The 27,183-nt window shown below is 46.0% G+C and overlaps 1 protein-coding gene across 4 annotated transcripts in view; it reads right to left on the bottom strand.

Moving 5' to 3' along the window:
- Positions 1-27,183, bottom strand: part of Myo5b (myosin VB) — a 314,400-nt gene that overhangs the window by 192,029 nt on the left and 95,188 nt on the right. For all 4 annotated transcript variants that reach the window (XM_029472030.1, XM_021150181.2, XM_029472031.1 and 1 more), the window contains exon 2: positions 1,452-1,562. In XM_029472030.1, the coding sequence (XP_029327890.1) occupies positions 1,452-1,562 (111 nt within the window). The remainder of the gene's footprint in view (positions 1-1,451; positions 1,563-27,183) is intronic.

Below are 27,183 nucleotides of genomic sequence, written 5' to 3'. Positions count from 1 at the left end.
ATCTGACCTGCCTACTTTCCCCTTTGCTTCTGCCCTAAAACCAGAAGCAATTTACTCCATGGGCTGGGAGGTCTACCAGTGTGTGACCACGGGATGGCTTCAGCCTCACAGGAAATGCTCTTTGGACGTTCAGCAACCAGCCATGTGGGGTCTCTGCCCCTGCCTCGAGTGTACAGTGCCCAGGCACTCTTGGGGCCAGCTTCAAGCCAGTATAACCCATGGGCAACAGACAGAGACTCAGATGCCCAGAGCCTATGCTGATAGGTTCCAGAGTGACCAGTCCTATAGCCAGAGAGGAAGAGACGGGCTATGGGCGGCTTCCAGGATTCATCATGCAGGGCCAAATCTGTGTGCAGCCAGGGACACAAGCATCTGCTGTTTTAGCAACATGACAGATCATTCCTCACTGCCTCTATACAGCTTTTAAAAACACCCACCCACTCGAAAATGCCAACTCAAGCGAAGTCTGCCGGAGTAGAAGGCACTCCATTCGAGTGGGTGGACTAATTTCATTTTGTTTCGAGTGTGGGGTGGGAAGTTATTCAACACGGCTAACAAGACTCCATCTGCTGACAGTTTCATTTCTTCCCTCAAAACCAAGAGGGAACTAGACTAGCAAAGCCTGTCAGCTACAAAGTGAAGGACACAACCAACCAACTCAACTTCAGCTGCCCGAACGTTACACTCACAGCCACATGCTCCAAGCTCCTACAAAAAGAGTTGGTGGTTGGAGAATGTCCAATCATCGGTTGTTCAACCAACCATTTGGAGTGGGAAGCAGAACATTTGCTTTGAAGAATGAACAACAGCAGGTAGTTAATAATTCACAACTAAAGGACACAATACAAGCATTCCAGGCACTGGGGTTCACTCAACACAAACCTTCCATCCACTCTGTGTCTGCTCTGCGGCCCACCTGTCTGTCTGTCCATCTGTCCGTCCGTCTGTCTCAAAGTCAGTTCTTCATGTCATCCCTCTACTTTGTTTACAACCAGCCTCCCTGTGTACATCTTGTATAAAATACCTGCCTGTCACCTCTGCCTTAGGCTACCTGGGTCCCAGGTTCAGTGGCTTACCTTCCTTCCCTTGTCCACATGCAACACTGCGTTTGGGCACCAACAGCTTAGCCTGAGCCCAGGCTCCTACCACCTGCCCTACTGTTCCCTCCTGCCGATTCTCATCTTATAGCACATCTGTCCTCTTCATTCTGACATAAAGACTCCTGTCTCAACTACCACTGGAGTCCCAGTTGCTAATTGGTTAGCTCTTGTTTTTTTATGCGACATCCATGGAACAGGCTCATGGTTTCATACTTCCACTGTCATCAACAGTGATCAAGGATGCATTTGGAGTTCAGAAGCTCCACTGGGCAGACAAACCTAAGGCCACAATTTACTATCGGACCCAATCAAGATGTATCTCGGGCCCCCACCCACAGGACCAGCACTTACTGTATCATCTTCTAGTCTGAGCTGCAGGCTCTTATCCCCTTCTTTGTAGTCCTTGGTTAATTCAGCCGAGCGCCACACCTCATCTGAGTCAGGGATCCAGACCCTTGTGTACTGAAAGACGAGAAGGAAAGAAACTTAGATACAAAACGAAGGATCCAAACTTCTAAGCGTGTGTCAGCCTCTATGAAGGGTTCGCTGGGAAAATATTTTACAGCAACATGTACACACCGCACTCCCTTTCAAAGACGCGAGATGATCTAATATTATAAATAATAAATATTTCATGGGATTCATTTAAAACAGCACCCTCTCAATCTTAAGGGAATGTGACAGTGAAATTAAAATTCTGCCGGGGAGGCAGCTGAGCACAAACTTAGCTCTAGCCGTGAGGGTTTTACACGATCCTTTTAAAGACACAAAACTGCAGTCAGAAGGACGGGGCATGCTATAATCAATGAAACAATACTGGCCAAATACAGGAAGCACAGCAATGCTTTGGAGTTCAGGTTACTCTGCTCTGGTATTCTACATTCTGTAGAAATGGCGGCAAGTCAAGGGCTCCATGTTAACGGTATGAATCTAAAATATTTCCCGCAGGTTCATGGTCTCAATGATTTTGGGTCCTGTTGCCAACTAAACACTGGAGGCCATGGACCCCTTTAGGAGGTTGGGCCTGGGTGGAAGTATGACACTAGCAGGCTAGCTTGAGGTACAGGGCTGTGAAGGTTATACCTGCCCCACTCCCCATCCAGCTCCTGTCTCCTTGTGTGGTCCACCATGGTGTAAACAGCTTCAGCCACACACTCCTGCTACTGTGAGGCTCTCCCAAGCCTCCCCTGCCGTGATGTGTGAGCTCTCTAAAACAAGGAGCCAAAACACCTCTCCTTTCTCAAGTTGCTTCTGTCAGGCTGGTCACAGCCACATAAGAGCAACCAATGCAGGCGTCTTGAGTTGTCAGCCACACAACAGTTACCCATGCATTCTTTAAGCCACAAATATTACAAAAGTCTCGGTCCCTCCAGCACTGCCCTAGAAAGAAACTCCTTCAGTCTGGTCTAGGCCTGGCAGGGAAGAATATACCATTCCTGTTACATGGAGTGCTCTTCAGTCATTAGTCACTGGACTGTCAGCCCTGGCTATGTGACAATATGCAGACAGCTTTGCAATCAACAAGTCGAGGTTAACCACAGAGCAAGTCAGTCAGGACCTAAGGTGACATGACACTTCCTTGGGGGGTGGGGTGGGGGGGACACAAGCATTTGGCAACATCTAGACCCCCCTGCCATCAGTTCTGATCTCACACTTTACATAGATGCCAGACAAATTGCCAAACTGCTGCTCAGGTAAGAGATTTCTACAGGGTCCGCTTGTTTTAGAAGCCATCTGTGTACACCTGTGTACTGGCTATTTTTGTGTCAACTTGACACAGCTGGAGTTATCACAGAGAAAGGAGCTTCAGTTGAGGAGATGCCTCCATGAGATCCAACTGTAAGGCATTTTCTCAATTAGTGATCAAGGGGGAAAGGCCCCTTGTGGGTGGGACCATCCCTGGGCTGGTAGTCTTGGGTTCTATAAGAGTAGGCTGAGCTGAGCAAGCCAGGAGAGGCAAGCCAGTAAAGAACATCCCTCCATGGCCTCTACATCAGCTCCTGCTTTCTGACCTGCTTGAGTTCCAGTCCTGACTTCCTTTGGTGATGAACAGCAGTATGGAAGTGTAAGCCGAATAAACCCTTTCTTCCCCAACTTGCTTCTTGGTCATGATGTTTGTGCAGGAATAGAAACCCTGACTAAGACAACCTGTGTATACACTACATTGCTATGTCACACAATGTTCTTAACGAACCTAAATGGCCCATTTAACCAAAGGCTGAACTGTGTCTCTAAGTCACAGTCTCTAAGTCATGGGCTTCTATAACCAGCTGGCTTTCTTTGGGTCCTGCCCTTTTTTTTCCCCTTAAGCCCATGTTTTTCTCCTAGTGAACACTACCCCTTTATAAAACCAATATCCCAACTGCTGCTCCATTCATTCACCACTGAGCAAAGTCCTGTGGTGACAGGATCAGAACATGAACAAGAAGAAAGCAAATGTCTGTACATCCTTGACATTGCAGCCTAGGGTTGACCACCAGTCATTTCTCTTTAACTTAAGACACAGATCTGCAGTCACATTCTCTGTGCCTCTAGCCCCACAGTAGAGTATAGGATACAGTACAGTACAGTGCAGGGCAGTTAGAAGAGCTCTGCACGGGAGCAAGTCCCCGAGGAAGCGGAGCCTCTCCCTCCTCCACCGCCGCCAGCATCCTTTCTTCCCTCTAGTGATTTCACTTAGCTTCTCCACTGTCCTTGAAGTCCACAGTCTAACCAGCTGCAATGAGCAGTAAGGTGCTCTCTCGGAGCATCCAGTCAGCCTTTCCACAGCCACAGAGCAGTTCTCTCTGCTCACTGCATTCCTTCCATTAGGACACTGGAAACTTTTGCTCAAAACCGACCTTTTATTTTGGACAAGGCCTACAGAGACTGCACAGAATGAGAGATAACTGAGCAGAGTGGAGGAAGCCCAGGAGGGACTGAGTGGAGGTGATAAGCCACAAGAGGCCTGATCTCAGCTCAGCAAGTACTCCTGTGCCCTCCACTGGCTCCTCACTGCCCCAGCACTGCAGAGAACTCACTATACCTGGCTCTCTCTGTCCATTCCTATCCTGTGTGGGCTCATCTTTCTACCTCTCTCTCTCTCTCTCTCTCTCTCTCTCTCTCTCTCTCTCTCTCTCTCTCTCTCTCTCCTTCTCGAGCAGCAGTCTGGAAGTGCCCAGTGGACAGAAAGATCACCTCTATGTTTCCTAAGTGCCAGGGCATAGTGGGACCCTTGAGGCTCTCTATTTGACTCCTTCCTCCTTCGTATGAGGAATCGAGTGTCACTGTCAACCAGAGCCACTCTAGGAATGCAGAACCTCAGCCTCTACTCAGACACATTTGCTCAGAACCCGCACAGGCAGGCACTAATGTCCATCCTAACAGCATGTTCTCACACACCCTTGCTTGTGCAAAGGCTGCGAGCGAGAGCTGTGGCACCGGACCTGTTTGTGTAGGACCCAAGAGTTAAGAATTACCTTTAACTCTCAACAAGAGGGTCAAAAGACTGCTATTCCAGTAACACGAAACGTTTCATGAAAGGTTCATTTTAGAACACAGACATAGTTAACTCATTTACATGTTACTGTTTTCACACGTCAATGACTGAGCTGTCAGGAATCCTATGGCCCAGGGTCTAAAATATGCAATCTAGGGCTTTGACAGAAAGGAGTGTCAACTCTGTTCTGTACTTGCTGTTTCCTTGAGTCAGTCCATCCCTCATTCATATATGAGCCCCAGTTCCAACACCTTCAAGTTGAAGGCTGTCACCACTGTCATCACAGAGTCAGCCCTTGAGCCGCCACAGTACATCTGTCTCTGATTGGCTTGCTTTCTGACTTCGCAGTCATTTTCTTCAAGCGAGTTTCACCTCATTATTGCAAGATCTTCTAGGTATCTTACTGAGTCCCTCTGCATCCTTAGGGTCCAGGGTATCTAGTGGATGTGCACAGTGGTTAAGAAATGAAGTGTGTCTTACAGGGGAACCTGGTCTTCCTTAAAGCATATTGCCCTGATGAGCACCATCACAATCAAGGACCCACGTGGACATCTATTCCCTGAGCTTCGGGAACCTACCTAGAGGGGCCCATTCAGTGATGTGACAGCTCCTAAGGACAGGCATCATGAATGCAGAAAGGACAAGGAAGGGCAGGGGAGACAATGCCCGCTGAGAGAGAAGAATCAGAGGCTACAGTCTTGGGTGGCTTTTAGAAAGACACTGCATATTCAGATCTTTATCAAGCAAACGTCAAGCTCAAATCCAGTAAATGCTTGACACCTAACCTGTGCAGCCCTGTGCCGCATGCTTTCATAAAGTCTACGTCCAAATAACAACCTGTGTTGAAGCCCCGACATTACAGCAGCTCACTGGCTAGCCCAGAACAACACTTCTCTGTTCTGCGCGCAGGGTGGCTACTTCTTCAGGCTGCCCTCCTCCTTCCTCCTGCCCCTTATACTCATCCTCCGTGGTTTCTTCACTTGAAGCTCCTACCAATGACTGAACAGGGTCATTAAGCCAACAGCATACACAGCACACACAGTGAGCAATGCTCAAGGATGATTTAATGATAATCCAACTTTGCAGTCTAGCTTTGTGAACAACCCCCCCTTCCCACATGACCTAGGTGATACATGGTCTCTGAAATGTGTACAAAGTATAATCAGCACAAAATTGACAGAAAAAAAGGAGGTATACAAGCTGAAAAGGGAGAGACAGATGTCACAGTAACTAGCAAAGACCTAAGAAGTGGGGAAAGCCAGGTGTGATGGAGCCTTCGGAGGTAGAAAGGGAGGGAGGGAGGGAGGGAGAGAGGGGGAAGGAGGGGGGCTTGAAGGCGACTTTTCCTCAAATAGTGAAGCAAATGCTAAACCACTAGACACAGTGCACTGGATAGGACTTAGAATTACAATCTGCTCATTTCCTCCCATTTAAAACAACATGAATATAAAACCTGGAATAACTGTGGAAACAAGGAAAGTACAAAGCGACTGGGTAGGGAAGAGCCTTGGGGAAGGGAGAGGCATGAGGAGGGAGGGCTTCAGGGATCAGAGGACCACCAGCAGGGAGAGCCACGGGGAGGGGGAAAGCAGGGTACGGGTGATTTGAGGGGAAGGCGTAAATGAAGAGATAAAATACAATAAGGATGTATGGAAAAAGTTATAAGGAAGCATACTATTATCTACCTACCTAAAATTACATGTAACATACATGTCCGCATATACATGTACATATACAGTGTAGGTGAAATCTTCCTGTATGAGCTGACATAGGCTATTTAACAGAAACCCCAACACCAAGCATGAGAATGCTCTTTTTGAGTTGTTGGCCAGGATTGTTCAAGATACTTCTGAAATATTATGGGCTACAGCCCTTGGTTGCCCCCAAAGATCGCTGAAGACACCATGCACTATAGAGACAAGACCCAGAGGACTTGGAGCTGTAATTGGCCTAAAAGCCACCTCCCTGAGGACCAGCTTTCATGGTAACAGAAGGAGCCATGCCATCTCCCAAGGGAAGAGAGAAATAGTCTTCCCCAGAGAAGGGCCCCACAACTGGTTATTTAATGGTCAGCCCTGAGACCATATACGCACAGGAGACATTATAGACTGAGCAGTTTGTATTTGTGTATTAAGAAATATGCATATTATGGACTATACATATATATGGAATATATATATATATATACACATACATATGCATACACATACACACATATACATATATATACACATATACGTATATACATATACGTGTGTGCATATACGTGTATATATGTACATATATATAATGTATATATGTGTACGTATATATGTATATATACATATATGTATATGTATAGATGTGTATATGTGTGTGTGTGTGTGTATATATATATATATATATATATGATGAATTTGAAAGCGGGGCAGGAGGAGCGGTGCATAGGAGGGGTTAGAGGGAGAAAAGAGAAGAGGAAATGATGTAAAATACCATCAATCCTCCTCTTCCTTGCCCAAAGCACCCCCAAATGCTGTACTATAGGGGTACAATCACTATGGTGTATGCAAACCCTCTCGTTATACGTTTTACTGATCAACCTATAGGAAAGCTGTAACGCATGTTTTCAGGAAACCTATCTGCTTTTTATGTATATGGGTGTGTGGTGCCTGGGTTTATGTGTACTAGATGTGTGCAGACACCTGCACGGGTCAGAAGAGAGCCTTGGACTCCCTGGAACTGGAGCTAAGGTGGTTGTGAGCCACTGTGTGGGTGCTGGGAATCAAATTTTTGCCCTGCACAAAGCAGAAAGTCTTTTAAACTACTGATCCATCTTAGGAGCTAGATAGAAACAGCTCTGGATGGGGGGGGGTGTCGAGGAGCAGGGGCAGTATAGGGGTGAGGGACTGGTGGATGGAACCTAGTGTCTGGCACAGATACGCTAGACGAGTGCTTTATCACCTAGTCACCTGCAGCCTCTGACTTGTCTCTTAGTTATTACACCTTTAAGGAATTCCTCTCCAATCTAACCTCTACCAGCTTTACTGTACAGAAGACAGCAGACTCAGTTTGCCCATGTGACCTAACTGCAGAATTAGAGAGCCTATTACTACTGTATTTTAATAATGCTTAACTTCTTTATGAAAAGCAGATGAGAGAGCAAGTCTGGCCTAAGTAACAAATAGGAGGTGATTTGGGAAAGAGCCGTATATTAACTAGGGATGCCTACATCCAGTGTTAAACACTAGTGCGGGCTTGGACTCAGGCAGTGGTTTGGAAGTTTCCCAACTGAATCCAGTGCACAAGCAACTTGCATCCGAGTAGCCACTCAGAGGGGCCTCAGCAATCCCCGTGAGTCTAGAGGCACACCTCCACCACACTTACCAAAAAGTTACAAGCGAATGCAAACACGTGTCTGCAAGAGCACACCATCATCCATGTATACACATATGCAGGTCGTGTAGCCCTGTAGTATGCGTCTGTGCAAGACAGTTTAGTGATCATGAGTGGGCCATTGCATGGGGTGAGCATCGGCTTCCTCAGATGAACAACAGGATGAATGTTGGATGGAAAGCAAGGTCCTGGCAAGGTTCTAGATAACAATACAAATCGGGATAAGTTCAGTGCTTCTGTGTCTTCAGGTCTCTGTTCTTAAGCACTGTCTTAAGCTCAGTAAGTGCATCTGGCTCCTTTCATTCCAAAAGCTAAGAGAAGTGATTCTTGGCGTTGGTTGATGGATAAGAACTATTTGTTGATCTTTAAAACACAAGGGCGCTAACAGCCATGCTCCACATTTGAGTAATTAACCCTCCAGGGAGGTGGATCCAGAGCACTACGTTAGAACAACAGAAGCACAACCAAACTAACGTTCCAAATGAATGAGCGCACGTAATCCCCTTAGAGTGAAGGTGTGGAAGGTCAGCTCTTCTAAGAGCTTAGGCAAACACCTTTAACTATTGACCTGTGGGCTGAAGCATCTTCTGTGCTGATTTCCCGATTGACACGGCACGGAAGGAGAATAAAGAAAGGTCAGAAATTCATACAACTTGAGCCAGTGATTTTATTTCAGCATCACCAAATGGGCGCCCTCGCAAGTGACCTGGTACCTGGCAGTAGCGGTCATGTGTTTTAGGAAATACAAAGACATGTAGCCTCACTTTACTTATGGAAAGCCGGACACATTCCACTGTCTCCAAAATCCTTAAGTTCAGGTAAGAAAACTTAGGCCCTAAACCAGCTGAGTGGAAACTCTCCCACTTATCCCTATGCTCACTGATTTTTTCAAGACAGAGCCTATGGGCCCAGACACCGGCTGCACCCTGTGATGAGCCGCTGCACTCTGAAGGCTGACGTCAACTCCCCACAGGCGGGTTGCTGGCAACCTTCCTTTAATAAGGAAGTTAAAATACAAGAAACTGAATGGTAAGGTGCTTGCCCCAGCTCCCATCAACAGGTGACACTCTGTACTTCTGAAAGTCAACTTCCTTGTCTGTAAAGCAGGAAATAACTGCTCTGTCTGAGCTGTTGCTAGGACTCAACATGTACATAAAACGTTCAGCACTGTATCTGGCACACAGCACGATTTAGTGGCTATGGTTACTGGGCAAGCTCTCCAACCCTGCAGCTGATACCTGGTGGACACTCCCTGAGGGAAGTGCCTCACAACCCCGAATCCCGTCAGAAGTATGTGTCCACAGGACATCGTGGGAACAAATCCCGTCGGAAGCATGCGTCCACAGGACATCGTGGGAACAAATCCCGTCAGAAGCATGTGTCCACAGGACATTGTGGGGACATGCACACTCCTTGCTTCCCATTTATTTCCACATTGCTAAACTCCTCTCTGCCCGACAGCTAGCCAAGTCTCTTAGCTTCCCTGTTTATCCCCCAAGAAAAGCTTAATTTAAATTTTTTTAAATCTGTATCTCAAGTTAAAAGAGAACCGAGTCTCCACTGTAGCCAAAGACAAAATTCACCACTCCACAGACATCCTGAGAGAATGCATATGATGTCCTCAAGTAACAATTTGCTAGAGAGAATGCATATGATGTCCTCAAGTAACAATTTGCTAGAAAGGATATGCTTGGTGTACAGGGGGAGTGACTGTCGTCATATGGACTTGGCTTATGCCAGGATCTACCTGTCAGTGATGGGAAGTGCAGGGATACTGGGTTTATGAGAGATCACTATGCAGAAATGTGTTGGTGTTGACACATCCAAGACTTCCCACGTTCTATTGCTCAGCAGATATATTAGTTAGGTCTCTCCTGCATGCTTATTCCCAATGAACTTGGACCTAAGTCCAAGTCTAAATTGAGCATGGTTTAGAGAGAGACTGGAGTGACCTAACTGGAAATATCTCTGAAATCCCTCCATTTGAAAGGGCTGTGTGTCAAACCTGATCCCAGTAAGAAGTGATGGTGAGTGTGGTGGTTTGAATGAGAAGGAACCTCATAGGACCATATATTTCAGTACTTAGTCAACAGAGAGTGGAACTATTTGAGAAGGATTGGGAGGTATGGCCTTGATGGAGTGGGTGTGGCCTTGTTGAGGTGGGTGGGGCATTGTTGGAGAAAGTGTGTTACTAGGGATGGGCTTTAAGGTTTCAACAAGCCACACCCAGCTCAGTGTGTCTCTCTGTCTGCAGATCAGTATGTAGCTCTTAGCCTCTGTTCCAATGCCATGCTCAGTGCCATGTTCTCACCATGATAATGGACTAAGCCTCTGAAACTGTAAGCAAGCTCCCCAATTAAGTAATTTCTTTTATAAGAGTTGCCTTGGTCATGGTGTCTCTTTACAGCAATAAAACAGTAACTAAGACGGAGAGCAAATGAATGAATAGAAACTTCCTATGCTATTATACAAATAAATACATGCACACATACCACTAATGGAAAACCATTTATTTCGGAAGCTATAATACAATGATTATCAGTTTGGGCTGGAGCAGGAGCTCAGTGAAATGTCTGCAGGCCAAGCGTGATAAGCTGAAGTCAGACCCCAGCCCACCAAGGAAGGCAAGTTTGAGGGAAGCAGCTTCCATCCTTTAACACAAAGGCAAACTTTTCCAATTAACTCAAGTCTGGGTTAGTGCATAGTGTCTGATCAAAAACAGCAGAGAACTGAGGTGCTAGATGGCCTGTGGCTGCAGGAGAAATAACAGTTGAAAGGAGGAAGCTGGGGGGAGGAGGGGTATCCATACTAACTGCTTTTCACTTTATATTATTTTGTCATTTTCTTTTAAAATGAAGAATGTATATATATATATGTATATATACACATACACACACACACATATATACATACACACACACACACACATCCTTGAGTGTGCCTGTCTGTGGATCTATGCACCTGAGTAGAGGTGGTGGCCAGAAGAGAAGGATGCCCTGGAAGTGGAGTTACAAGCTCTTGTGACCTGTCTCACATGGCTGGCTGAAAACTAAACTCAAGTCCTCTGCAAGAACAATATGTACTCTTAAATTTGAGGGCCGGCTCTCAGTACAGAGCAATTTAATACCTAATTTCATCAATCTGTTATGTTTAAAATGTGCTATTAAAAAATTAAGTTGCGAAAGGACCCTGATATAGCTGTCTCTTGTGAGACTATGCCGGGGCCTAGCAAACACAGAAGTGGATGCTCACAGTCAGCTAGTGGATGGATCACAGGGCTCCCAATGGAGGAGCTGGAGAAAGTATCCAAGGAGCTAAAGGGACCTGCAACCCTATAGGTGGTACAACATTATGAACTAACCAGTACCCCGGAGCTCTTGACTCTAGCTGCATATGTATCAAAAGATGGCCTAGTCGGCCATCACTGGAAAGAGAGGCCCATTGGACACGCAAACTTTATATGCCCCAGTACAGGGGACCGGGCCAAACAAAAAGTGGGAATGGGTGGGTAGGGAAGTGGAGGGGAGGGTATGGGAGACTTTTGGGATAGCACTAGAAATGTAATTGAGGAAAATACGTAATAAAATATATTTAAAAAAATTAAGTTGCTTAGGACAGTATTCTGAGCTTGCTCTCTGCCTTTCCATCTAGTGTCTCCAACAGTACAAGTCAACATCACTAGTCAAGTTTCTTCTCTATTTGGTGAGTTTATCCTCTGTAATAAAAGGATACTTAGTACCTGACGTATTTCAGAAGAAAAAGCGTTAAGATCACCACAACACTCATCAGAATGCCACAGTCCTAAAATATTCATTTACCTCCTGTTTTAAACCTGTCCCATAATATGCACTTAATAAGCCTAAGTCGGCACAACACTGACTTATTTCAGGGTTAGGTCTCTCTTATGGAAACTCTGCTTGATGGACCTATGAAAACAACGTAGCCAATGAGAGACTGGCTGCAGTAAACAATTCTCTTGCTGAACAGTTGCTTAGAGGAAATGGTGCTTTGCTTCTGGGAACAGGAGCACACAAGTGCTCCTGCAAGTGACAAAGTCACCCGTCTCAGCACGTAAATGCCTCACACACTTGGGTGTGGGACTTAAGGCAGCTCTCAATCTTCCTTCCTTAGGATCCATATTCACTGCCCCAATTGTTCAAGTATTCTATCTTTGGGGCTGTTCAACATCCTTTATCTTCTACAAGTCCCCAGTGAATGTCAGGGACCTTCAGACTAGAATATGGATTCTAGTCCAATCAACTGTCCACAAGACTTCGTGAACACCTCTATGTGATGGGTAGAGTGTGATCTCGGTCTTCAAGGAGCTCAACCATACTATTTGACTCATCTACTGCGATAGTCAAAATGGCTTCAACAGCACTAGCATCCACATCACAAAACAGGGGCCTAACTTGTTCTATTTATCAGCAAAGACCACACTGAAGATGTAAGATTCAAGCTGATGCATGGATAGGAAAAGGACTAAGTCAGAAAGATGGGGGATGGGAAATCTCTAAGCTGAGAGGACAGCTGAGGCACAAACCCTGGCAGACAGAAGAAATGAGGCATGGGGGCTTTAAAAAGATGGAGGTGGTAGTCATGGCAACCCAGGATATCAGGGATCGGGGTCCACAAAAACGCTGGGAAGAAGTGTAGAATCCAGACTCAGTGGGTTGTTGGAGGCCATGTTACAGACTTTTAACAATTATTCTATGTCCAATGGAACATGACATTGGGTACTGAACAAAGGCACAATGGTATAATTAGAAGATCAGGTCTTAAAGATTAATGTATATGGGCAAATCTCAGTGTGAGAACACAGTTTTCAGTCTTTCAACTTTCATGATCTCATTTCTTCCCATGAACAGTGACAATGACAGGTACCAAGGACATCAATCATCCCCCCTGCTCAAAAAGTGTCTCTAAAAGTTGACTTTTATTTTATTCTTCTTTATTACTCTTCCAGACTGCTACACTGCCATTCTTACCAACACATCCCAAGATACACACACAGCTTTTGAATCCCCTTTATCTAAGCATTGTATCTCATCAGCTCTGAGCCTTTCCCAGGATTTTGTCATGTCCAGTTTATTCAGAACTTCAGAATTTTAACACTTGGAAGCAGCAGCAGCATTGTCCAATGTGGGTAACCTGGTGGCAGGCACATTAACAGCACTGAATCCTCGGACTTCAGGGGAAAGATGCTCCAAAGCCAACACAGAAGCACAACAAATCACAACCACCAAACTGGTTACGACCAGTGAGCCAGGAACTAGCAAGGATATTTCTTCTTCATATTCCTATGGCCCAAAGACATTAAAAATCTGCCTGATTCCCATCGTGGTTCTGGAAGGAATACAGAATGGGTGTAGGCAATGAAACAGTCTGCATATTTGAGACCTAACTACTCCCGACAGAGACTGCCTAGTGTACACACTAGGAAATGGAGCCACTGTGAATCACAGGCTTGCCAGGATGACCATGGCCACTTTACATTCCTCTATAGCAGGAGACCCTTTTCAAAGACAGTTGGAGGTGATACTAAAATGTTCTCTTGCCTTATCTGGCATCAATGGGAGGGGAGGTCTTTGGTTGAGGGGAGGTCCTTGGTCCTGTGGAGGCTTGATGCCCCAGATTAGGGGACTGCTAGGGCAGTGAAGTGGGAGTGGGTGGGTAGGGTGGATGGGGGAGCACCCTCATAGTAGCAGAAGGGGAGGGAAAATGGGATAGAGGGTTTGCAGAGGGGAAACTAGGAAGGGAGATAACATTTGAAATGTAAATAAAGAAAACAACCTATAAAATAAATTATTTTACTAACATTAAAAAATAAAGTAAAATGTTCTCTTGTGCCCAGGTGAGAAGCTGGTGGGTAGCTAGAAGCTGGCTGCCTCTACCTGGCCTTCTCTATGCCTAAAGAAGAGACCAAGGAGAGCTTAGAAAAAGAATGAAGGGCAGAAGTCACCATAAAATGCACCCCTTATACACCCCACTGTTGGGGACTTGGGGAGAGGGTTCGTCTTCATGAGAATTCAAATGAAAAGGCGACTTGCCTCAATGTAAGACTTTGCAAACAAACAAACAAACAAACAAACAAACAAAGTATCAGAATGAAAAACCTCTCTAGGAGGCACTGTAAAGTAGACGAGGGAGCCAACATGATCTCCTCCTCTGTGCAAAGAGAAATCATGGCCTGACTCGATACTCTCCAAAGCAGAAGCTGCTGCCTGCTGCCTTCCTGCAGCTCAGCTGAGCAGTAACACCAGCAGGAAAGCATAAGGTTGCTGCCTGCCGGTCTGAGTTACACTCAGTTCTCCTATGAAGAACTCAGTGACCCACTCCTGGGGACCTGTGACAGAAGAGGCACTACAGCCTCACACACACACACACACACACACACACACACACACCAAGAACAAAACATTTTCAACCTGGAAATGCTCTGAAGTCAGATAAGATCAGAGCCCCTGGGGCAGCATGATAAGCCTCGTTTTCCAACATGCTCCGGTGTCTTCCTAGATCCCTTATGCTCCCAAGTAACTAGTGAGCATTTGTCAGTGTGGTGGTGCATTCTCTACAGTTGCTGGAACAGGCACATAGCCCTAGTTTAACAACCAGATATCTAGCTCTTAAAATAGATACACATGCCGGCTGTTCAGTTATCCAGGTTATGGACACAACTCAAGTTACAGAGATGTGTTCTGAGTCTTTAGATCTAATGTTCCCAGGGAAAACCCAAAGACCACTCCCCGCACTGTGTCTGTGAGTAATGCTTTGTCCAATCTGTACTCACTGCAGAGAAAGGCCTGAAGAATAGCACTGCACTGTGGCAGAGCCACAGCTCACAACAGCAATGTCAACCACCCCAACACCAGCAAACTGGTTCCTTCTCCATCCCAACCACCCAGGTCCACATTCAACACTCGCTTGGTAGGATGGTACAAGCACCTAGGAGACAAGTGTGATCTAAACAAGCAATGGCCCCCTATAGCGGTAGAGCTGTTTGGGGAGGTTTAGATCAGCAGTTCTCAACCTGTGAGTCATGACCTCTTCAGAGGAGTTGCATATCAGATAGCCTGCCCTTCAGATATTTGCATTATGACTCATAAAGGTAGCAAAATTACTGATATGAAGTAGCAGTGGAGTGATTTTATGGCTGGGGGTCACCACAACAGGAGGAACTGTATTAAAGAGTCACAGCATCTGGAAGGTTGATGGCCACTGGTTTAGAAGATGAAGCCTTGCTGGAGAACACATGCCAGAGGAGGGGGGTTGGGAATAAAAACTTTACCTACTCTAACTTTGCCCTTTCTGCTCTATGTTCACAGTTGAGGACGTGGACACTCAACTTCCTGTTCTGGTCGCCATGACACTGGCTGCCATGACTCTTATCCCTCTGGAGGGAGCCCAAACTCCTCCTTCTGCAGACGCTGCCTTGGCTACAGAGCTTACCACAGAAACAGAAAAGTAAGTAATGAAGACGGCTCGGGGCTGCAGCTGGCCATCCAACCAGTGCATGCACAGTCTCCCAATTGCTACACAACAACAAAAAAATAAACTCTAAATATACATAATGCTCAAGTATTAATAGGAATGATTCTAGTATTGCTTAAAAAGTATAGAAAGACAAGAACATGAAACAACTCCTCCTTCAGTGTCAGAGTGCTTAAACACCCTGTCACTTATAGGATAAGGTTCATGAAAGACACAATGATCTGGTGCAATGACCCTCCTGACTGTACCCCTCTGTCAAGGCTCACTGCCTTGAACCTCCAGCCACCAACTTCAACATTGTTGCTACCTCTGCTGTCTGGGCCTCTTGGCTCATGCTTACTTTTCTTACAGTCTACATGCCTTCCTAGTCCCCCCACCCTCCTTGGTACTCCAGGGTCCCACTGAAGTATTATTCCCTTGGGCAGGAAATTTGTTCCTGCTACCCAAGCTCCTCTTCTACTTTTAATCCAACATTCTTGAAGTTACTTCATTGACTTGTATGCATTTCCCTGCTCTCCAGAACACGAGTCACACTCTGTCCATCTTTATGCTGCATGCAGATGGAATGGTGATCTCAAAGGGCTCAGTGTATGCTGATGGGATGGCTCGACACACGAACACACTCTAGCACTGTGAGTTCTTGTTTCTCCCAGCAAGAAACTGCAGCCCTCTTTCACCCCAGAAATGCTAAGTGTAGTTCCATCTAAATAACCTGCCAGCACAGGGATGGCACCAGCTCAGGAACACCTGGGCACCAGATTCTGTCACGAGTCTGTCAGCTCTGCACTCCCCTCTGCAGAGGTGCACAGCCAAGGATCCTGCCATTTCCAGATCTTATCTGTGAGAAGTTTTAGCACTGACAGATTGTCTGTGCACTGAAGACTCTAGAAGCTTTGATGCAAAAGATGTTGTACCTGAATGAATGTTTGGTAGTCTTTTAAATGAAAAAAAAATAAAATAAAAAACATCAAGAACAAGGTTCCTAGCACCAGCCTCGTGACTGTGAGGACCATCCAGTGACATGCCACTAAGTCATGGGCTTCTGTCTTTTATAAGGAGAAGAGCCAATAGCTAACTTCTAGAGCATGCTGTATCGGAGGCAACAAGCGACTCCAGAAGTCACCTTACATAACCAACAACCATTACAAAAAGGGGATTATGAAACGTCCAATGTTCACTACTGCCCGTGAGGAGAAAGCAGGGCGCAGTTTCGCTGAGGCTCTACCTAGATCCAGTCCCAAGGCTGCCAAGCACATCTGAACACCTCTCGCAGTAGAGACTCAAAGAGGAGTCACCGAGTGCTGTGCTCAGGATGCCTTGGGAAGCTGCAAATGGAATGGACAGTGCAAATGCCCGCTCACTTCTCTCAGGCTCCCATTTGTAGGAGTTGCCTGTCTTGTCTCAAATGGTATGGAAAGGAAAGGGCTTTCAGATATTGAATACCTTGTGTGTATGTGTGTGTGTGTGTGTAATGACAGCCCGAGGCACAATGGCATTTTGGATGTGATTTTTCTGTTGGGAGCTCATAGAAAACACAAAGCAAACAAATGACAGCGCCCAATAAGTTGTACACCACAGAGTTACAGAACATCAGCACAAGCTTAAGCCTAGTGAGTGGTACCAGACCTGGTAGAGGCTGAGCAGGGAGCTCTCACAGCCAGATAAAGGCCACGACTGCTGGTGGAGAATACCTGGAGGCAGAAATGAAACCAGGGCTCATATTTCAGGGCTCATATATATATACTGTGTGTGTGTGTGTATATATATATACACACACATACATACATACACATATACATTCATACACATATACATACACATATACATATATATGCGCACACACACACACACATATATATAATCTAACTCTTTATTCAAGAGAAACCAGAGGAATCTCTGAGTAGCTGGGTGATCAGTAAAGGGAGGAATTGGCACATGCTTAGAAGGAGCAAGCACTGTGCAAATACCAAGCTTCATTATGGCTGCTCTAGAATTCAAGCCTAGTACCACGGATGGGGTGCCCAGATGACACAACCGAAGTGATTGGAAACAACAACCAAACACTGAGCAGTTTCTATGAATTTAACCACGCAGTAATGCTCTCTCCTTGTAAGATGCAAAAAACACCAAGAGCCTCTTAAGAAGCTGAGCCAACACCACTGAGCCAAAGTTAATTAGGAGGATGCCCTTCCTACAAGAATTCACTGATAGAGCAATTAAGTCCTCCATCATCCTCCTGGTGTGCCCTGCCTCACTGGTCCTGATGCCGTTCAAACCTCCTCTACTCCATTCACCCACTCAGCCCCCATGTTAGCTACATGCTATGAACTGCTGATACCTTCCTGTCCAGCCATCTGGCTACTAATGCATGCGCAATGCTCGCCCAAGACTTCTTCTCAAGGACCGGCACCCACATACCCCCCTCAGTGTCTGGATTTGGAGTCTAATATGTATGATTAATATCTGAGAAACTGAAACTGAACCCCATCTCTTCCCTGATCTCTCTCACCTCTGAAAATGATCTGCCAATCTCCTCGGCATAAAAAGCCCAGATGTTATCCAGCTTTCTATCTCTCTAGACAGTCAGTCAGTCAGTCAGTCAGTCAGTCATCAGGCGCCTTAGTTCTTTCTCCCAAAGGCACCTTGAATCTGCCACATCTCCATTTACCCTGTATATTCTAGCCTACGCCCTCTTTGTGGACATAGCTTCTCTTCTCACCCTCACAGACTCTTTTCTCCCTGTTGCCAGTGTCTTCTTGGAAGAGTCTACCAGATCATGTTGCTTCTCTGCTTAAAATCTCCCCCATTTAAACGAAATCTGAAAATAGGTTGTCTCTGATCTCATCTCTCTAGTCTTCAGGTCTTCAGCTACACCTGTGTCTTCCCTTCAGTCTTTGAACCTAGCCACCTTCCCGACCACGTTCTGCCTGGGGGACTCTCATCGATGGTGCTCTCTCATCTCACAGTCTCAAGTCTCACCTCAGAAATTAGTCTAAAGACAGGCTCATCAATCACTTGTTCCCTGACAGAATTTCTTTGCTTCTCTTGTCTGAATAGCTCAGGTTCATTTCCTGTATCTCCTAAGCCTCTCAATGTGAGCTCCAGGCAGAAACATCTTGTTCTGTCCACTGGTGCCATCTCCAGTGCCTGATAAGTGGCAGGCACTCGGGCATTTGAAGAGGAGTCTCATTTGGGCCTGAACAGCCCAGGTGTGCTATAGATGGTTCGCTGCTGGAGCAACGGCCACGTTTCTGTCGGTATTGCTCCTGTGCTAACATTCAGAGGGAAGAGAAGTCTCTCTAGACCCCAAGAGTCTAGAACAAATTCACAGAAAAGATGTAGGCTGGACAATGAGATATCTCAGCTAGGTAGTATAGTCCTGAGGGATCTATGTGCATATGTGTCTGGGGCAGGGGGCTGGGGAGGGGGGTTATACACATAAATGCAGTACCTGGGAGGGCAAGAAGAGGGTGTCAGATCCCTTGGAGCTGGAGTGACAGGCAGTTGTGAGCTGCCCTATGTGGATACTGGGATCTGAACCTGGGTTCTATACAAGAGCAGTCCACATTCTTGGGCCATTTCTCCAACTCCAGGAATCTAAGTTTTAAACATCCACTAGACAGTGAAGGGGACCAAGAAGGTCCACACATAGGAGAGGTGTCACTCATTCCTACACAGTGTAGGGCGGCCATGGTTTCTTTTCATGGCTGTGAGACTCTCCTGCATCAAGTCTCCTGGGCACCACTGTGTGTCGGCTGCCACACTGTGTGTTCTCTAGCCACTGTCAGTGAATTCTCCAAGCCCTTCAGTGCAGCATTAGTGCTACTTGTAAGCACACTGGTGCCTGTATATTTTTCTGCCTAAGGCCATGCAGCCATGGCAGAAGGGCCTGGGTCCTGCTATGAACGGGATCCTTCCTTTTGTAGCCGTACTACACTCTTCTCCTAAAAGAGACCAAGGACTTCAGGCTTTCATGCTCAATGAGATGTCAAAAAAGAACACAGGGCTATAAACAAAAACCCATTACAAATAACTCTTGAACACTCAATGTGGGTCTAGAAGATTCTGGATGTCACCACTAAGCAGAAGCTGGAGCCAGACTATCTTCTAGTTCACACCATTCCTTCCTGCCACCACAATGGTTTCCTAAGGTAGGTATCAATGGTGACTTTCAGTCCTGTCAGTAAATGCCCATCTGAGGCCAGAGCATGGCTGCTGGTGAGTGGCTTTGCTGAGCAAGTGTGACTGCAATGGCAATCTGAGGACCAAAGGGCCTCACGGGGAACCCCTGACCCCTCCACTGTACCAACATCACCTCGATGAGCTCACTCTGAGAAACTGCCTCAGATGAAACCACAGCCACGAGGGCGACAAGGAAGGAGAACTGACAAGCTGTTTCCTTCATTTGTTAACTGCTAACAATGGGGCAAAGAGCAACCATCAGAGGCAGGACTCTTTGTTAACCACAAACAGGAGGAACGTGTGGGAAGCCTCCCCTGGTGGTGGGAACTGAACAGAGAGAGCGCTTACTTGTGAGCTTACATACTTTCTTAAGGAGGCAAAAGATAGCCATGCCTTGTTCCTTTCAACCCCAAACATCTCAGGAGGTCGGGCCTGCCTCAGCAGGATGAAGTTATAAAAAAAGTTTATATCTATCTATCGACACACACACACACACACACACACACATATATATATATATACACACATATACATGCATATATATACACATACACATATACACATATACATATATACACATATATGTATGTATATACACAGATATACACACACACATATATATACACGCATATATATGTATGTGTGTGTGTATATATATATACATATATATATATATATATATATATATATATATATATTTATATATGAAATAAGTAGAATAGAAAGAAACAAAGGTATCCAAACAAGAAAAGCATACCTTCTTGCCAAGTCACATACACTAGCTGAAGGTCACCTCATCTTTTCATCTAGACCTGATAGTAACTGACCAGGAATACGATGTTAGGTCAAGAACTCATTTACCCATTTAACAGCTGTCTTAGTTAGGGTTTTACTGCTGTGACCAGGCACCATGACCAAGGCAACTCTCATAAGGACAACATTTAATTGGGGCTGGCTTACAGGTTCAGAGGTTCAGTTCATTATCATCAAGGTGGGAACATGACAGCATCCAGGCAGGCATGGTACAGGCGGAGCTGAGAGTTCCACATCTTCATCTGAAGGCTGCTAGCATAATACTGACTTCCAGGCAGCTATTTAGAGGATCTTAAAGTCCCTAACCACAGTAACACACCTACTCCAACAAGGTCACACCTCCAAATAGTGCCACTCCCTGGGCCAAAAATATTCAAACCATGACAACAGCCTTCAGCACTCAGGAACAGATACTCAGCATCATGTTTATTCCAAGCAACATCCACACAGGCAACTTGGTACACTATTCCAGAAGCCAAGGGAGGTGCCAGTCAGAGAGATGCACGGTGGCAGTACCACCTCCCAAGGCCTTCCAAAGCAAGTACTTCCCAAGGTGCATCAGGCCTTCCTTCCTGCCCTTCCTTCTGCCAGCTCGTCACAACCTTCAGTGAATGAGCCAAACAGAACTGGAACTGATAGTTGCTTCCCATAAAAGCCCCAAAAGCCAGCCAAGAAAATCTTCCAGCAGGCTATGTCATCCTTCTTTATAAACTGGCCCTTCCCAGGCCTGAAACTCTGCCTCTCTAGCCACACCTTTGAACCTTTGCCCTCAGGGCTTCAGGATCTGTTAGGAAAGGTTAGATAAGAAGCAACCTTTATAGCAATTAAATAAACAGAGGCTATGAATTTAAAAGAGAGCCAATGAGGTTATGTGAGAAGAGTTGGAGGGAAGAAATGATGTAATCATATTTTAATTAAAAAAAAAGTATCAACAAAGGAGTAGCTTGACAATGGTAATCTCCCTGGGATGTGAAGTAAAGAAGGCCACACTAGCAAGTTTGCATTTGAAAAGAACACCTTGGGTACACTGGCTCAGGCCTATAATCTTGGCATTTGGAGAGAGAGGCTACATAGTGGGTTTAAGCCAGGGCTACTATCATGTGTAACATTATAAACTGTTTCTTCTTCATTAGAGGTTTCTTTCAAATGTGGGTAGTGCATTTGTATGTGTGTTTGCATGCATGCAAGTTCAGGTTTGCAAGCCTGCGCACCTAAATGAATAGGTCAAAGACTTCGTCTATTGTATTCTTTGAGGCAGGGTCTCTCACTAAACCAGAAGATTGCCATTTTGGCTAGGCTGCCTGGCTAGGCTCTTGAGATCCGTTTGTCTCTGCCCCTAAAGCGCTGGTTTTACAGGTATACACAGTCATAGCCTCTTTACATGGGTGCTGGGGATTTGAACCTGGGTCCTCATGCTTGCACAGTAAGTACTCTTATCCACTGAGCCATCTCCCTAGCCGTACAAATATTCCTTTTATATGCCTATAAAGATGGCACTGTCTTTTCACGAAAATGATATTCTTTCTACTGGGATTATATCTTTTTTGGCATAACAACAAAATAAGCAAAACAACCTAGGATAATTACTGGCAGGTGGGGTTCTCCTTGCTTGTGGTTTAAAAGGACATAATCCCAGATTAGTGCAGGCCTCAGGCCTCAGAAGAAACTTCCGTGTGAAGTGGAAAACAGTTAATGGGGACGTTCACAACTGGTCACAGTCCAGAGACTGAGAGACTGGGGGCTGCTCAGCCACACAGGGGACACCTGTATCACACACAACCCACATCCCCAAGGCCCAGAACTATCACCCAGAAGGAGCCAAAGGACTGTAAAAGCCAGAAGTCAAGGAGGACCAGAGTGAGACAGTATCTTCTGGATGGGATGGGACCACTGTCCTCGTGAACACACAGCTACTGTGGCTGTCTATACACGATCAAGGCAGTCAACATCCTAGCCAGGTGTGGGAAAGGGGTTCAGAAGCCCTCACCCCAACTGAGGAGCCTTGACCCCACCTGAGGGACCCTCACCCTACCTGAGGGACCCTCACCGCAAGCTGTGGATAACTGACAGTTTCTATGGGAGGGAGAGTTACTGGGTGGGGGTTGGGGGTGGTACTGTGTGTTTAAGATATGGCTCTCAAGGTCTACCATGCTCCAGTGGAGGACCCCACACCCAAGAGTATATGGGCAGAACAGATTGGTGGGCTAGTAAAAGAAGGAAAAATGAGGGCTCGAAGTCGGGGCTTTGAGGGGGGGGGGCAGAAGCAGAGGTAGGGGTGGAGGTAGCGGTGGATCTGGCAGAGTTACTGGAAAAAAAAGGAGAGCTGAATATGGCCAAAGGATAGTGCACAGCATTCTAAAGTGATCAATACAGCTTAATAAAGAGCATGAGCAGGGGGACCTGACAAGCTGGCGGCAGTGGCTAGGATTCTTGCATTTCATCTTTTTCCTCTCATATATGAAACCCAGGAACTGGGGGCTGCTGCATCCATGTTCCAGTTTGACACGCTGTGGCTTTGCCCTTGGCAGGATAAACCGGGCCGACACCTGCCACCCTGCACACTTACTGCAGGGAGAGGCCACGAGAGCACGGGGAAGGGAAACGCTGAGAACACAGCAGAGTGGTAACCTGTGTATGAAGATGCCATGATTCAACCAACCTGTATGAAGACGCCATGATTCAACCTGTTACTTTGTACACTAACCTAAAGCAAGGTGGTCAGCAGACCCTTTACCTGCTGTGGCCCCAAGGCTCTGTGCTCTCAAGCTAAGTTTCCTGTTACAGATCAAAAGAGCCAGAGGTCAGGGAGGTCAGCTCCTCCGCTGATCCCTCCATGCTGCAAAATACATTAGGCTTCACCCAACACACTCCCTGGATTTCCCAGGTTTCAACAATCCGTTGTGAACTGGGATAAAAAAATTACATGTTCCCATGCAAGGCAGCCATGCTGGGACTTACCACAGCTCATGCTCTCTGAAAGCGACAGAAGCCAAGCAATGAGGGCCAGGAGAGAAGTGAAGCCGACAGAAATACAGGCAAAGTTGGGATGCTCCTCTCTCCTGAGTCAATCCACCTCCTAAATGCTGAGAAACGACAGGAGTTTCCAAAGACCTAGTGCCTGTGTTAAGCTGAATCCAGAGAGGAGACCCACAGGGGACATGCCACCTTTCCTAAGTCAACCCCTGAGCACCCTGGGAACAGGCTTCCCTTAGGTCTCACAAGGCTGAGAGCATACTTCAATGTCCATTATCTAACTTTCCTATGTGTGTCCCCTAATGGCAAGAGAGGGTGGGCACACAGTTGCCCACCAGGATTCTTTTCCACTTTGTACGCATGTAAACTGTCAGACGTGCTCAACCTTAGTCACTAGAGAGTTTTAAAACAAAGTGACTCTAAGGAATACCACAAGAGAAGAGAGGGAAAGGGGGACAAGAAGGAGAGGGAAGAAGGAAAAGAGGGAGGAAAGAAAAGAGGGAGGAAAGAAAAGAGGAAGGAAAGGGAGGGAGGGAGGGAGGGAGGGAGGGGATGGGAGGGGGAAGGAATGAAACTCTGTCAAAAGATGTGGATGGATGTGGGTTTTCTATGCATACGTTTCTAGACATAGAGATGGGAACTGATCTGAGACTCCGCTGAGGCCATGTGCAACGTCTTCTGTGATAGCGATGCTACTTATGTGCCCAGAACACGTGCCTATGCATGTTCACCAAAAGGCAAGAACGAGACTACTACACACAGCTTTAAAAAAAAGTAATTGCCCAAACTGTAAACAACCAATGCCCACTAACAATAAAATGGACAAATCTCTGGCTATTTCTATCATAGTATGCTAAAATCACGAATGATACAGAACAAACCGCAAGTCCACACAATGCTAATTCCAACTGTAACACACGCACAAGCACATACTAAATACTCTATGTAAGCCCCAAAGCCAGGCAGGGCACAAAAGCATCTGGACATCCCCTTGGGGAAGAAATGGGGCTGCAAACTTCCAAGGAGAGTCACCTCTTGACTGGATGCCAACAGCACAACTACATTCTTGCACTTTACACACCAGTCTTGCGGATTTCCGTGGGTATGTTTTATTTCAGTACAATTAGCGAGGAATGTAGTGAAGGTTTCATTCCAGTCTACGGCCTCAGTGTGACTCTGTTGTGGGTTGCTGTCTGTCTTTCCTGCTCCTCAAAACGGGTACCTGTACTCAGGTGAGCGAGTCAGACGAAATCTTAATTGGCCAGATAAGGCTAGAGCCTGGGATCAGGCTGTGGAAGGAGGAGCAGAGCTAAAAGTTTTAGAGAGGGCAAAGAGGAAAGGGGGGAGGGGGGAGACAGAGACAGAGGACAGAAGGGAGATGGGACAGAGGACAGAAGTGGAAAAAGGAGATGATGATGAGCTGACCCATGTGGTCTGGAGAAGCTGCAAGTAGCTAGGGATTACATAGATGGACAATAGAGAAATGCAAGGTATATTTGCCCCATCTAGGTGTACAGCTTGTGTTTCTATCAACTGAATTTTGAGTTCTTTGAATTATTATTTTTTTTGGGGGGGGGGGGAGACAGAGTTTCTCTGTATAGCCCTGGCTGTCCTGGAACTCACTCTGTAAACCAGGCTGGTCTCGAACTCAGAAATCTGCCTGCCTCTGCCTCCCAAGTGCTGGGATTAAAGGCGTGAGCCACCACTGCCCAGCTAGCATGGGCATTTTGAGGTTAGAGATTTACCATTATAAATCTGGCTGGTATATTACAAGTCTCTAGTGTTATCATTTTAAGGGGCTAAGGGGATCTGAGCGAGCAGTAGCTAGCTTTCTGCAGGGTAGCCACAGGGGGTGGATGGCCTGGGAAGACAGGAGGGGCTTGGCAGCAGCTGGCCACAGAAACCAGGGCAAGACCACCAATTGGGGGCTGGCTAATAGGGGTAGGTGAGACCATCAGGGCTGGCACATAGCTGGTTTAGTGTGGTTTGTTTTTTAAACAACATGCTACAAAACTCTGGTTTTCCTCAAATGTTTCATTAATGTGCATACAAAGTTTAAAAATTATGTTCCAGGAAAATGTGACACAATCTGTGGCTATTCTTCCTCCTCAGAATGCTCACACATAACCCCCCTCCCAACTCTTCCGGTGTGAGCAAGGCCATAGACGCCTTCTTCTTCCCACCCATCACTGTCGGACTTCCCCCACCTCCTCTAAACGATGATGCCTGGGTTAAGAAATGAAGCACTCTTAAATTCTTCCCCTTAGGTGCAGAGCCCCTTGCTTTAGCAACAGAACAGAGAAATCTCATTGTTACTATATTACTTAACAGTCCGCCATCTTGCTAACACTAGAGACCATGAATGGAAGACTCTATCAATGGCTGAGCCTCTTCAGCACAGTCACTTGGATTTCAATGAGTTGGTGTCCTCTCCGGGTACTGCCAGATCATCTGGGCTTAGAGCTTGGGCAATGACCCAGCTGGGATGTGTCCAACAGAATGCCTGCCCTGGATTCTCCTGAGTCTACCCTAGCTGGATCTCCTTACCACGGGGGCACAAGGTACGGTTCAGTCACAGCTCAGAGACTTCTGGTGGGGGGAGGGGCTGCTGCTCTTATCAGTGCCATTCTTGTAAAATTTCAGTTAATTATACTAAAATGTAATTACTTACTATTCTGGTCATTTTAATCAATCTGTGGTGTAAAATATGTTCATATTAAAACACACTCACCACCATCTATCATTTCAAACAAAGTGCACTATAGCCATACCTTTGGCCACTTTGTAGGTTCTCTTCTCTTCCACCTTTCTCCATCCCACCTTTTCCATCCTTTCAAACTCTCTAATACTAAATATGAGAGAAAAAAAGGACAGAGGGAAAGGGGGCAGCATATTGTTAGACTACTTCCTGCTGATTAGGGGTGTCGAGTTCCTTAGGGCAAATTTGATCTTCACCATCAGGATATTTAATTTTTTCCTCTTCTTGTTTCTTCTTCACAAACTAACTACTGAACAAACCAAAACCAACAACAAGAGCAACCAAACAAGAACCCACCACTGCCTCTGAGGGTCCCTAGCATTTATCTACCCTCTGAAGAGTCCCCAGAATTCCAAAGATCCCATAATTACAGAAACAATCTGCAGCTGGAAAATCACACCCCTGCTAGAAGCATGAGGCAAATCATAGCTGCTGCAGTCAAACTGAAGCAGCCCCATATCTTGGATTAAAATGAAAACATATTCTCATAATATTTTTGTGTTTTTCAAAGAAACCAAAATTCTCACTACAGAACACACAAGAGATAACTTATACATCAGTACCATTTTCAAAGGCACACGGGAAAAAAAAAAACATTGAAATAAACAAAATGGCAAAATGGCATTAGGCAGATGAGATTGCAAAGCCAGTTAGTACAGCTTGCTCTAAGTGGGACAGCCTGACAGATCTGTGGGCTGGCTTCAGTGACCAAGGTTAAGAGGCATAAGTTTCCAGTTCTAAAGGCTCTATCTGTAGTTCCAGGAAGCCATCTGGGCAGCCTCTTAAGCCACAAGCTTCCAGAGTGGACCCTCACAAGGACCTTGCTGTATGCTGATGCATCATCTTGAGTGAGGTAACACAATCACAAAGGAACTCACACAATATGTATTCACTGATAAGTGGATATTAGCCCAAAACTTAGGATATCCAAGATATAAGATACAATTTGCTAAACGCATGAAACTCAAGAAGAATGAAGACCAAAATGTGGACACTGTGCCCCTTCTTAGAATTGG

Source organism: Mus caroli, chromosome 18, assembly GCF_900094665.2.
Source record: "Mus caroli chromosome 18, CAROLI_EIJ_v1.1, whole genome shotgun sequence".
Classification (NCBI taxonomy): Eukaryota; Metazoa; Chordata; class Mammalia; order Rodentia; family Muridae; genus Mus; species Mus caroli.
The sequence above is the reverse complement of the archived record's forward strand: the minus strand, read 5'-3'. Positions and strand labels throughout refer to the sequence as shown.